The sequence below is a fragment of the Trichomonas vaginalis genome, chromosome IV (assembly GCF_026262505.1).
Source record: "Trichomonas vaginalis G3 chromosome IV, whole genome shotgun sequence".
Classification (NCBI taxonomy): domain Eukaryota; phylum Parabasalia; order Trichomonadida; family Trichomonadidae; genus Trichomonas; species Trichomonas vaginalis.
In genome coordinates this window covers 36,883,689-36,896,059 of record NC_067206.1, presented here as the reverse complement: position 1 = coordinate 36,896,059, position 12,371 = coordinate 36,883,689, and the positions used below count along the sequence as shown (strand labels likewise).

At 33.2% G+C, this 12,371-nt stretch overlaps 10 protein-coding genes and 2 pseudogenes across 12 annotated transcripts, besides 2 other annotated features; 3 read left to right on the top strand and 9 right to left on the bottom strand.

The window, feature by feature from the left end:
* Positions 1-6,400: part of a mobile genetic element that runs on past the window's edge.
* Positions 20-449, bottom strand: TVAGG3_0234980 (KilA, N-terminal/APSES-type HTH, DNA-binding family; the record flags this gene model as incomplete). Its single annotated transcript, XM_051227468.1, has 1 exon — positions 20-449. A coding segment is annotated over one exon (430 nt), but the record flags the coding sequence as incomplete, so codon positions are not given.
* On the bottom strand, positions 648-1,508 carry TVAGG3_0234970 (uncharacterized protein; the record flags this gene model as incomplete). The annotated part of the gene is made up of 1 exon (XM_051227467.1): positions 648-1,508. The coding sequence occupies one exon, from the start codon at positions 1,506-1,508 to the stop codon at positions 648-650; it is 861 nt and encodes a 286-aa protein (XP_051112453.1).
* On the bottom strand, positions 1,568-2,272 carry TVAGG3_0234960 (uncharacterized protein; the record flags this gene model as incomplete). The annotated part of the gene is made up of 1 exon (XM_051227466.1): positions 1,568-2,272. The coding sequence occupies one exon, from the start codon at positions 2,270-2,272 to the stop codon at positions 1,568-1,570; it is 705 nt and encodes a 234-aa protein (XP_051112452.1).
* Positions 2,314-2,898, bottom strand: TVAGG3_0234950 (His-Me finger endonucleases family; the record flags this gene model as incomplete). The annotated part of the gene is made up of 1 exon (XM_051227465.1): positions 2,314-2,898. The coding sequence occupies one exon, from the start codon at positions 2,896-2,898 to the stop codon at positions 2,314-2,316; it is 585 nt and encodes a 194-aa protein (XP_051112451.1).
* TVAGG3_0234940 (phage tail repeat-like family) lies at positions 3,054-3,638 on the bottom strand (the record flags this gene model as incomplete). Its single annotated transcript, XM_051227464.1, has 1 exon — positions 3,054-3,638. One exon carries the CDS (start codon positions 3,636-3,638, stop codon positions 3,054-3,056), a length of 585 nt encoding a protein of 194 aa, XP_051112450.1.
* TVAGG3_0234930 (uncharacterized protein) lies at positions 3,658-3,813 on the bottom strand (the record flags this gene model as incomplete). The annotated part of the gene is made up of 1 exon (XM_001301956.1): positions 3,658-3,813. The coding sequence occupies one exon, from the start codon at positions 3,811-3,813 to the stop codon at positions 3,658-3,660; it is 156 nt and encodes a 51-aa protein (XP_001301957.1).
* Positions 3,833-4,234, bottom strand: TVAGG3_0234920 (uncharacterized protein; the record flags this gene model as incomplete). Its single annotated transcript, XM_051227463.1, has 1 exon — positions 3,833-4,234. One exon carries the CDS (start codon positions 4,232-4,234, stop codon positions 3,833-3,835), a length of 402 nt encoding a protein of 133 aa, XP_051112449.1.
* TVAGG3_0234910 lies at positions 4,344-5,203 on the top strand (annotated as a pseudogene). Its single transcript has one exon. A coding segment is annotated over exon 1 (860 nt).
* Positions 6,401-6,538: 138 nt separating the features above from the next.
* On the top strand, positions 6,539-7,385 carry TVAGG3_0234890 (annotated as a pseudogene). Its single transcript has one exon. A coding segment is annotated over exon 1 (847 nt).
* Positions 7,386-7,389: 4 nt separating this feature from the next.
* Positions 7,390-7,632, bottom strand: TVAGG3_0234880 (serine threonine-protein phosphatase family; the record flags this gene model as incomplete). The annotated part of the gene is made up of 1 exon (XM_001301953.1): positions 7,390-7,632. One exon carries the CDS (start codon positions 7,630-7,632, stop codon positions 7,390-7,392), a length of 243 nt encoding a protein of 80 aa, XP_001301954.1.
* A 509-nt stretch (positions 7,633-8,141) lies between these two features.
* Positions 8,142-8,774, bottom strand: TVAGG3_0234870 (phage tail repeat-like family; the record flags this gene model as incomplete). The annotated part of the gene is made up of 1 exon (XM_051227462.1): positions 8,142-8,774. One exon carries the CDS (start codon positions 8,772-8,774, stop codon positions 8,142-8,144), a length of 633 nt encoding a protein of 210 aa, XP_051112448.1.
* A 1,512-nt stretch (positions 8,775-10,286) lies between these two features.
* Positions 10,287-11,328: a mobile genetic element.
* A 95-nt stretch (positions 11,329-11,423) lies between these two features.
* On the top strand, positions 11,424-12,316 carry TVAGG3_0234850 (RNA polymerase II transcription regulator recruiting protein; the record flags this gene model as incomplete). Its single annotated transcript, XM_001301951.1, has 1 exon — positions 11,565-12,038. One exon carries the CDS (start codon positions 11,565-11,567, stop codon positions 12,036-12,038), a length of 474 nt encoding a protein of 157 aa, XP_001301952.1.
* Between the last annotated feature and the right edge of the window lie 55 nt (positions 12,317-12,371).

Sequence of the window (12,371 nt, the reverse complement as noted above, 5' to 3'; positions counted from 1 at the left end):
AACAAAGGTTTAGCATTCTCTACTGTATCTTCAAGTTCTTCTTCATCTAACTTCTCATGAACTTTCTTGTCTATGGAGTCCATAATTTTTCCAACTGCTATACAATATTTTGGAGAAGCCCACATTGCAATATAGTTTACGAGTCTTGGGTCTACATACATTCCTCTAACCTGTTTGATTTCATCCGGAATTCCTGCATTAACATTGTATAAAAAGCACCCCGCGGAATTCCGCGGGTTGGTATATTCTTCACAAAATGCCTTAAAATACTCTTCCCAGGACTTATTTTCCAACAACCTTCTAAAGTCTTTCCCAAACTGCTGACACATCTTTGTTGCATTTATATAACCATCCTTGTCTCTACGTAAGACTTCAATACCGTTGTAAGTGCCTTTTGTGAATGCTTCGCCATTAGATTTGTTCGTGAACGTTTTTGCTTCGACTGACATTCAGTACGTACAATAAAAAATAAAAATATTTTTGGCTTAACCTCAAAACAAGCATTTTGTGAAGAATATACCAACCGCCGGAATTCCGCGGGTTGCTTTTTTTTATACAAAATTCAAGAGTTTTGCGTGTTTTCTACGATGTTAGAAAACGTGTTAGAAAACATGTTAGATCTAACATTCTAACATAAACATTATTTTTCAATACTTTTTCAGCACTTCTCCGTAGTTATATATGAAAGACAATTCGAGATAAAAGTCGTAGTACAATGGAACAATATGTTGCACACCATTTGTTGTGAACCAAACTTGAAAGTCAGAGAAACTGTTACTCGGTGGTTCGTAGAATTTAGAAGCAAAGTCATAAAAGTCCTTACCAATACAAAGAAAACTATTGTTGCTTGAACTGAAACTTGCATGACACATGACATTTTGAGGGTCAAACACGTTTCTATAAACTGTCAAATCTGTTGGTGGGCGTATAAACCAGAACGGACCGTCAGGTGGTAATGGTTCGTTCTGGTTTAGTAACCGAAGAAATTGTGCCCAAGAACGTTTGTCTACTTGCCAAAATAAAAACTGTGTATCTCTTGGAGGGTTATTTTCAATCCTTTGAAATGAAACTGTGGAGTTCATCTTGTCATATTCTAGTTTCAGATAGTATGTTCCATTTAGTAAAGAATCGTATTTTTCTTGAAATTCCCAGTAGTATTTGTTTATTTGAGTTTGAAAGTCATTTAGAGTCTTCTCAAGACTTTCGTCTGAACGAACTGTAAAGATTCTCATTTCGTCAAATTTGTCTAGTAGACCGTCAGAACCTCTATACTGACCATGAAAATATACTGCAAACATAAACGCGTTAGTTCTTTTTGAAAACAAAACTCTTCTAAATCCTATTGCCTTTGCATCTGAAGGACTTTGAAGCCAACGAATTGGAAAGTCAAAGCGGTAGGAGCCGGATGAAATTTCTTCATCTGATATAGTCCTACCGGCATTTGTGAAGATATAGTCTAACGGTTTTGTATCTGCTACTTTTGTTCTTTGTTTTTCAACCTGAAACATTTAATATATGTAAAAATATATGGTTTTAAAAGTAAACGTTTTTACTTCATATTTCTCATCTAACAAACATGTTGTCTGACTGCTTGAGGGTTACGTTTGTACCATTCAAATTTTACACTTGCAATTCCTTCAATTGCATTCAAAATGTCTGAGTCGGAGTCAACCATTTGTTCTCTCTTTGTAGTCTTGAAAGCGTCAAGAAGCATTGCAGCTGTTGTGACATTGCCATGTGTATAGTATATATGACCGTCCAAATCTGTTATGGTCAATCTGAGATTGTATCCTTTCTTATTTCCGTCTTGTATGGCAGCAAGTACTCCCATGAAGCCTTCTTTGTTCTTTCCTTCGTCAAAGTTTACTGTAAAGGTTCGACCAGAAGTAATTTGACTTCTAACTTCACGGTACTTCTCATATGCATATCTTGTTCTTTCCATGGGAACATGTTTGTCTTCACCTTTTCCTTTTTTCCTTCTCAAAGGATGCAATTGTTCGTCATGTTTCCAGTAGAACCTGGCAAAGCCGTCTTGTCCTTCAACCTGAGGCTCAGTAACATCGAAAGGCATGTCCATAAGACGTTCTTCTTCTAACCTCTCTAGTCTGTTTGGATAGTTGGTTCGCGCTGTTTTTAAGTCCATTTCGTAGGTCAGACCAGCCAGTTTGTCATAGACTTTTATGGGTCTTCCCTTCCTATATTTAAAATTCTTCGAAACTTTCCAACCATATCTTTCTAACTCTGCTTTTATTCTAGCAGATTTTCTATCCATTCTATACGGGGGCATTTCTATAAAAATAAAAAAATACTGTTTTAAAATGGTATGCCATATAGCTTCTTGAATTTGTTAAGAAATAGTCTAACGTTTTTTCCATCTGTATCTCTAGTGCTTACATAAGCATAACCCGTCTTAGTAAAATATACTTGTAATTTTCTATAGTTTACGCCGGTATAAAAGTAGAAAGAGTCTTGTTCTTCGCTATAGTAGTAAAACTCAAACGTATGCTTACCATAGTCTGTAATTTCAATTGTTTCATCTTCTAGTTCGTCGACAAATTCGAATACAATATCTCGAATTTTGCCTCTGTTCTTATTGTTTTCAGAACCAGTGACCCAGCGTAAGTTTTCAAGTCTATTGTCGTTTCTTATACGGTTTATATGGTCTACAAGAGGTAGATTGTTAGGGTTCGGTATAAAATGAGTTGCAATGACAATATGTTTAAAATAGTGTTTTCCACTCATATTTATCATAGCATATCCGTCATTTCGCTCCCATTCGCTTAAAACTCTTTTTGTCTTTTTGTTTCTGACTTCAAATGACTCACAACAGTGAATTTCATATTTCTCATCTAACAAACAAGTTTCCCAACGGTCTTTTCCGACAGACTCAGCGTACATTTCAAATAAAATAAAAAAATATATTTTTTAAAAAAATATATTGTTTTAAAATAGTATGCAATGTTTTATTTCTCATCTAACAAACAAGTTTCCCAACGGTCTTCTCCAACAAACTCAGCGTACATTTCAAATAAAAATAAAAAAATGTTTTTTCTTTACTTTACGTAACCACCCGCTGCCAAAAGTCTTTGACGCCAACCCATACCAGCTAATGAAGGTTGGCTTGGTTTAGTCTGGAGACTAAACTTTGGTTTTGGTTTATCTTCAGTTTTTGGCTCACCTTCTTCTATTGGTTTTTCGTCACTTTTCGGTTCATCTGACTTTACCTCACTTGCAGGTATGGTTGTGTCGTTAACATCTTCGTAAATATCATATGCCATTTGTTTTTGTTTTCCTTTCAACTTTTTGTGTTTGTTGTAAAGTTTAGAATATTTCGACTCTAAGTCAATGAGATGTTCTATAATGAACTGTTGGTCAGTGAAGTAAACTTTTCCATCTGTTGTCTCGAAAGCTCCTTCAGACTTCAATATTTTATTTGTGAGAGTCTGTTTCTTTTTTGAGATACTAGCCGTTCCATTTCTATGAAAAGTGACTTTATAGTTAGGGTTTGTATTTCCAGACCTGGCACTTTCTATTATTGAATTTTTCTCTTCATCTGTAAGTTCTTTGACAGGTTTTGACAATGGTTCTGAACTTTTTGTTTGTGGTGTCAAATCTACCGTTTCAACTTCTTCGGTCATTTCATCTCAGTAAAAAATTTTAGTTTGTTTTGTTTTCAACTGGTTGTTTAGGTTTTTTAAGTCGGTCTAAAACTTCCTGAGGTATAGGGAGGACTTGACAAACACGTGGTTGTGTAACTGCTGGAAGTCGACAAATCCATCTTGAACCCATTTGTCTCAATGCTGTATTGTTCATTTCATCTCAGTAAAAAAATTTACATTCCCCACGTTTGAGGCGGTTGAGGTTGGTTGTTGTTTACCCACTGTTGTGCATGGTTATATCCTCTGTTAAAGAATCTTTCACCTTGGTCCATATAGTGTCCTGCTTGGTTATAGTAGTCATTTGCTTTGTTATAGTAGTTTCCTGCTTCTCTTCCTACATTGTCCATCCATCCTTGAACTTTTCCTCTTGTTTCAGGATTTGGAATAAGATTTGCTGCATCTCGTGCTACATCCCAACCTTTCTGTACAGTTTGTATAATAGGTTGTGCTTTCTCTTTAAGTATACCTAATGTACTCAAAATCTTCCTTCCAATTCCAAATGCACCTCTAGCTATTGTTCCCACTGCGGGTAAAAATCTAGATGCAACTCCTGCTAATGCGCCAAATAAACCCATTTCTTATGGGGTAAAAATGACGAATCCAAACAAGGACCCCTATGTTTCTAAAGCGACAAAGAAAGCACTCATGATAAAAATCTTTAGTTCAACACCAAATGCTTGGTTTATGGATATCTTGGAAAACATTCCGAGGTATAGAGAAGATGGACCTCCATACTGGCTAATATTTGTCGGTCAAAACACAAGATACTGTGAAGCCATACCATTATGGTCCAAAAATATTTTAGATGTGAAAACTGCTTTGACAATATTCGTTGACAAATACCATCCAACAAAACTGACATCTGACTGTGAAAGTTCTTTCAAATCAGACGATATTAAAAACTATCTGCGTTCAAAAATGTAAACCAATATTTCATTGTCGACCAAAACCATTCTGCTCTTGGTGTCATTGACAGTTGTATAAAAATCTTAAGAGACTTAAACCAACCACAAGGTGGTGAGGTAGATGAAATGTCATATGACGACAAGTATAGACACTTCTCCATGGCAAAGATGAGACAAGTTTTAAATATTTACAATAGCCGTAAACAAAAAGGTTTAGGAAACCACTCCCCCGAAGAAATGAAAAACAACCCCGACTTAGAGAAAGACTATATATTTAATAGTTTAGTCAAAAGAGACAAACAAGAAAGAATGCCAGGCTTCAAACTTAAGAAAGGTGACAAAGTAAAAATAGAAATACCTAAACGCGACCCATATGAAAATACTATTGACTATGACAACAATGGGAACTCGACAGGTACTCGCATTCGTGTTCGTAAAAATAGAAGAAAGTATACAAGAGAATATTATGAAGTTTTAGGCAAACATGGCAAAAATGTACAGACTGCAAGCAGAAGATAAAACTACTATTGTCAGACCTCGTTTCAAACTTGTCAAAGTTCAAGGTGGTATACTTTCAAAGACAGTTCCTAACAAATATAAGACAACTGCTGACGAATATGCTAAAGAAGTTGAAAATGACGACTAAGCATTTCTATACCATGCGTAAACTGTCATGTAAGGTGGCATGTAGTCTTTACTCTGTCCCGTTGTTTGCGTATACCCTGAAACGCGATGTGTATGGTTTCCTTCTCCCTGTGTGCTACCCCAGAAACAATTTATAGCAAACTGAACGTTGTCTTTAACATCATATCCTTTACCTTTTTTCATTGCTGACCAATCCCAAAATCTATGCTTATGCCAACCTGCTTGAGATGTACTTAAATCTACGTAGTGACTGTGTGCAGGTAAGTTTTCACCTGAAATCGTTTTACTTCCACCTGTTTCCTTTGAAGAGTTTGCACAATACAAAAACCTGTCGACTATTTGAGTCCAAGTTCCAAAACCAAGTACTACTTCTGGTCTGGTAGAGTTCATTGACGTATAAATAGAGCCTATAGGATATACTGTTTGAAGTATTTCTGTCTTTAACGTTTGAAGCTCTGTTTTGTCAGCTTTTTTAACTAACTCATCGTTAACATATGTTTTGTCAGCTTTTTTATCTAACTCAACGTTAACATATGTTTTGTCAGCTTTGTTGTCATATAAATCTTGAGCAGTGAATTTAACTTTGTTTTCATCCTCCATGACATAGACATTTCTACATCTAATGTATCTCATCGTTGTTATGTCTTCTTCCGATGTTAAACCTTGTGGAAAGTTAGGAGGTTTCCAATTTAATACATCCCCACCAGTTTCTTCAACCGTTCCTTCAATATTTTCTATACCAACAGTTGCGAAGAAATCGTGTGTATGTCCAACGTCACTTTTCCTGTTTAAGGTTTCTTGTAAGTTTGTAATATTTGCAATGGTATGTGTATGAGTCTTTTTAGAATATTCTTTGTCAGCTCTTGTCACTTCACTTGACATTTTATTGTCAACATATGTTTTATCTGCTTTGTCATCTAACATTGCTGGTAGTTCATCTACGTCATAGATGTTATGTGTATGATGTTTTTGTGGGTATGTTCTATCTGTCCATGCGAGAATATAGTCTCTTGTTGCATCTACATACTCTTTGTCAGCTTTGTTGTCAATATCTGCTTTCAAAAGAAGTTCATCTATAGGTTTCTCGTTTAAAGTTCTTTTTGTTGGATTTATACAAACAGTATGGTTCTTACTGTCTTGAAACAGAAACTCGTCTGTCAATGGGTTTATCGTCAGTTTTAAGTTTCCTTCTTTCAATGACTCAGATATCTTAGAATAGTTTGAAAAGTTTGTTGTGTTCTTATTTAGAGCTTGCAAAATGAGTTGTCGGTTGTGTTGTATTTCTCTCATAGACGCTGTTTCTTTCGACATTTTTATTCTAGATAAAATATGCTTTCAATAGAAAAAGAAAATTCAAGAGTTGCTACAACTAAACCATTAGATGAACTTTTTACTAACGTAGGTCAAAAGTTTGAGACAGAGACCGTAAAGCATGAAGGCTATCGTTTTGACTACCCATTGAGATGGTTAAGAGACCCATCCGTCACAAAAGCTATTGGCTTTCGTAGAATGAAGTTCATTTCAGAAGCCATACATGGTTTCCCATTTACGGTCGCTTTTGAAGTTCGATACTATAACAAAGAAAAACATACGTATGAGAAATTTGAACAGGGAAAACTTTTACAAGTGAATTTGCTTGTAAACTTAGAAACAACTCTTCAAGCTTTTCAAGAAAAAATAAACGATATCTATCTCGAATATGCAAAACAGTACAACATTGACGAAGGAGAGTACCATCTCGATATTATATATGACAGGAAAAATGCAACTGTTAAAATCAATAGAATAGAAGACCTTGGAGAAGACGTTTATATTTCTACAAATATAACAACTTGGCATGGTATAGATTTTTGAGGATGTTAAATCAGCCTGCAGATATCCAGTACACCCGAACTTTTATGAAGTCGAAAACCCTAATGGAACATATGAAAATGTTTTTCGACTCAGATGCTATTATAGTTCATGCTTCATTTTCTGGCGCCCAAAACTCTTTCTTATGCTTGGCAAATGACTTTTACGAAAAACCTACAAAGTTATACGAACCACCAAGTGGAAGTATTTCAGACTTTCAAGTATGGTTTACAACAGATGGAAGAAAGAGAATAGTTCCATTATACATGCGTTTTACTTAGAACTTAGTTTCATATACAACTACTATCGAACGGTAAAAATATAATTTTTTAATACGGTTGAGGTGTTGGATTTGGTTGCCAACTAGACTGTGGTGCAGGTTCAGGCTGTTGTATAACAGGAGCTTGTTCTTCTGGTTCAGGGTCTTTAGGTATAATACCAACAAACTGACCTACTCTTTTACCAATATTTTTGACTCCGTTCCAAATTCCTTTTCCGACAGATTTTATTCCATTCCATATACCTCTTCCAACTCTTCTGAAGAAGTTTCCAATACTACTGAAGAAACCCATTTTACTATATGTAAAAATCTAATGTCCGCCTAGTCTCTTACGTTTCCTGTTGAGTTCCATAGCATTCTTTAACTGGAGCTCATACATTCTGTTTCTCCTCTGGTAGAAAACATATTCTGGGTCAACTCCTGTGTTCGCGTCATCTGCATAAAGTTGTTTATATCCACTTCAGGGTTTGTATAAACTCTTTCCATCTCATATTTGCATACCATGGTGGCAAACCTAACGCAGCGTCATTTGACATGGCAGTTTGCATTTGTACATCTGTTGGCACTTGACCATAGTTTGCCATTGCAGTTTGTATTCTAACTTCATTTGGAATATTCTCTGGGTTTGGTTGTCCAGGTTGCTGTGCATTCGCTAAGTTCTGTGCGTCCATTTAATATTAGATAAAAATATCTCTTACGAGTACATATACTGGACATTTGCAGGCATTGGTTCATCTTCATATTCTCTGTACTTTTCTGCCACGTCAAATAAATAAATGACACAATGGAAAAAACCTAAAACTAACAATCCGATTTCAAACCACATTTACTTACTAGTAAAATTTCTTTGTTATGACACTTTCTCCAGTTTATAGGACCTCTCTCATATTCTATCTTATCGTATCTAAACTCATAGTCATGTATATCCTCTAACCATCTCATGACACTTTCCAAACCACTTTTATCGGATGTAAAGTAAAAGCATGGATGGTTATGTAAAACGTCTAAAGTTTCTAAAGAGTCTCTCAAAGTCCAGTCTACTTGGTATTGAAAATCCCATGTGTTATAGAACGGCGGGTCTACTATAAAGAAAACATTTTCCTTGTCTTTGTATTTTTCATACAACTCTGTCCAACGACATCTCACAAACTCTATACCCTCAATATATTTTTCTATGTCCTCTTTGAAAACATTTGTATAGTTAAGATATAAAACTTTTGACATAAGTGTTTCAATGTCATGAACTCTTATAGCACCACTATATAATAGTCTAGCAGATATACTATCCCAGTCAATATACTCTGCTTTTTTCAAAACCTCTCTGACAGTATTTTTCTTATCTAATGGTATACGTTCCATCTTACCTATAGGTATCTTTTCTTTTAACTCACTCAATATTTTGTTTGTGTCTGGTATATGTTTGAGACGGTTCATATAGTTGTCGAAGTCATTGCATATAATCTTTGAGTCAGGAAATATTATATGGCACAAATGGGATATATAGAAACTTCCACCGAACAAATCTACAAATGTTAGACCATTCGGTAGTTTCTTAAGTTCTCTCAATATAATATCTTTACATCTACTCTTATTTCCAAAGAAGGGTAGTGGTGGTTTTGTAAAATTCATTTATATATAATAATAAAAATGTTTTTTCCTGAAAAGTGACAGAAAAGTGACAAAACATTTACGAAGAAATCTTGACAAATTCAAGAGGGTAGAAAAGAGGTTAGAAAAGAGGTTATATCTAACCTTCTACCCTAAACATTATTTTTGTCTGATTTTACGATGAAGTTTTGACAAAGTCTTTACGATGAAGTTTTGACAAAGTCTTTACGATGAAATCTTGACAAAGTCTTTACGATGAAATCTTGACAAAGTCTTTACGAAGAAGTCTTGACAAAACATGAAAACATATATAATTTGTGAAAAGCTCCTGGAAGACCTCCGAATAAAAACTTCATTTATGTGGGCTAGAAGGCACGAAGTGCCTGGAAGACCACCCCAAGAAAAAAAACTTCATTATACTCATTCATCCTCAGGGCTAGAAGGCACGAAGTGCCTGGGAGCCCCACTACCTTTTTTTTTTTTTTTTTTTTTTTTTTTTTTTTTTTTTTTTGAAGAGAATTTTGTTTTTGAAATTTATCGAAATATTTCAATGTCTTCGTTAACGTTTCTATCGTTCATAATGTTTCCTCACTATTTTTCCCCTAAAAAACAACCTAAGATCTGTTTGTAGGGTCCAACTTCTATATAATGATATTTCGCATTGTTGCTTTATCGAAAATTCCAATAACAATTGATGAAATTATCGATAAATTAAAAAAAAGGAAATTATATATGTTAAATAAGAAATTAAAATATGTATAAATTGTATTTAATATGTACAGGATATAATTAATTCAGCTCCATATATTTTGCCATGAAATTTAATTTCAATAAGTTCAGGTTAATATTCATTAAGATAAAAGCTCAGTTAAGTTTTAGTTTGAGCCACATGATTCATTTTAACATTATAAATGACGTATCGATATGAAAAAAAATGAATTATATTTTTTGCAATAATATTTCAAATTAATATGATTAATGCATTCTAATTACATTGGATAAGCATAAAAATGCATTAAAATCAAAATAATTTTCAATTAAAAAAAAAAATCATTTTGAAAAACAATGGTATGAACATGCAATTTCATTGCATAATAGACATGTTGTTGAAAGAGATATATGAAATCCGACTAGATTAATTCCGAAAATGGCAGACAACCACTTAAAGTAGATCATTTTCTGAAGTCTACAATATTTGCATACATTTAATTTTTTTGTATGTATTTTTGTTAACAAAACAATAGCTTGATGAACTGCTTTTTGATTATTCAAAAAAATAACATTGAAAGTAATAAAATACAATGAAATGTTAGAATAATACTTTCTGTATATCATTAAGGGTGCACCCGTATGTACGTTTATTTGAGAGTAGGAGGATTACCCTCTCAATTTTGAGGGATTCGTTAGTTTATTTTCTCGATGAATATGCAATAAAATTTGATTTTTACCTTATCAATATACTTCATATAATATACACATGTTCATGTAAAAACTTTTTTCCAAAATCCTCAGGAATTAAGCGATTTTTGAATTTTAAGAATTTTTTTCGAATTTTTTCGAAAAAAAAAATATTTTCAGAACAGCCTTAACGGCTAAGATTTAGGAACAATGTTAAGTATCAAAAAGAAAGGAGGTCTGATATAGACAACATATATCGTTGAAGGTTGAAAAAATCTCTAATATTTGAGCCCAAAATTTCAAATTTTAATTTTTTGAAAAAAGAGGCCACCCGTATGTACGTTTATTTGAGAGGAGGAGGATTATATTTTTGAAAGGGTGAAATATTATGAATATGTTAATTATATAATAATATGTATTTATTATAAAAAGAAAAAATAAAGCACGTTAAAATTTTTCTTTCTTGATTTTTTACAAAATCTACTTAGAATTATGCAAAATATGACTAAATAATTATAAATTTCAAGTTAAATTTTAATTTTGATAAATAATTTAAATTTCAAAATATCAAGTTCAGTTCGACTATGTATGTAGTAATTCCTCAATAAAGTGCCAAAACCCTATTAAAATATATGAACATTTTCAACATTTTAATGTTTTTATTTAAAAATTTGTTGGAATATGAGCTTCAAACAATTATTATGTAAATAAAAATAATTAAATATATGTATTTATTCGTATTACAACCGTAGTAAGTCGATTCTTCCTTTCTTCTACTGAGGTTTGAATTTGATTTCGAATTGTAAAGAGATTCAAAGGGAAAATACTAGCGGATAAAAACTACCTCCATGAAAGGGTCATAATGGAGTCAAGTTGTATTTTTTGATATTTTTTGCTTTTCGAGCCTAAATAGGTAGCCAAGATAATGCCTAAAAATAAGGTTCTAAATTCTGAAGTTTACGTGATCCTCTCGTGTGCACCCTTAAAGAATAATATTGCATCAAAAAATTTGAAAATAAGATTATTTTACATTCTTGATCTGAAATTTTTCTGGCAATTTGTTAATTTGAGTAGTATTGAAAATAATTTTATTGATATATGGTTGTTTATTCCATTTTGAATATCTCAAAATGCAAAAAGTGCTAACAGATCAAATTGTGTGCTCAATTCAAAACGTTTCTCACAAAATTTGTTACTGTTCAATTAGGCAATTTCACAATGAAGCCCACGAAATTAAGGAGCAACCACACACCGAAAAGCAAATGGACCATTGAGGAAGATGATTTGCTTAAATATGCTGTTAAGAAAGTTGGGAAATTGAAATGGAAGCAAATAGCCAAAATTGTAGGAACAAGATCTGGTAAGCAATGCAGAGAAAGATGGTTCACTAAGCTAAATCCCGATATCAAAAATGAAGTATGGAGCCCAGAAGAAGATGAAAAACTCCTTCGATTACATGATAAAATTGGAAATAAATGGTCACAAATCGCCCAACATTTTCCTGGCAGGACAGTTCTTAACATCAAAAACAGATTTAGGACATTTTTCAGGAGACAAAATCCAAATCCATCCAAAATGCTTTCGGACAGAGAATGTAAGGATTTGCAAGAATTACCTCAATCAGATATATTTTCTGAATTTGAACAGCTTATCTTCCATGTTGAAGATTTTGCAGCGGATTTGTTCCAATAATTATCCCATATGTCTAATTTAGAGCAACAGAGTTTATTTAATATTTTATATATACAATATGCTACCAAAAGCGGATTTTCTTATCATTATTTTCAACTCTTTGTTATTAGATATTTGTTTTTTCAATTAAATCTAATTAAAGTTCATCTTATTGCAATTGTATGAATGTGTTTGTGAGTTTATCAATTAAATTTTCAGATTTGTTCACAATTCTATTTCAGAATATTGAGCAAAACTAAAAAGACAATATAATATACTTTACTTAAATATGAGTAAACGATGAGATTGAATGACGTCTGATAATTATCTGATCTGTCCTTTCAATTTTTTGCA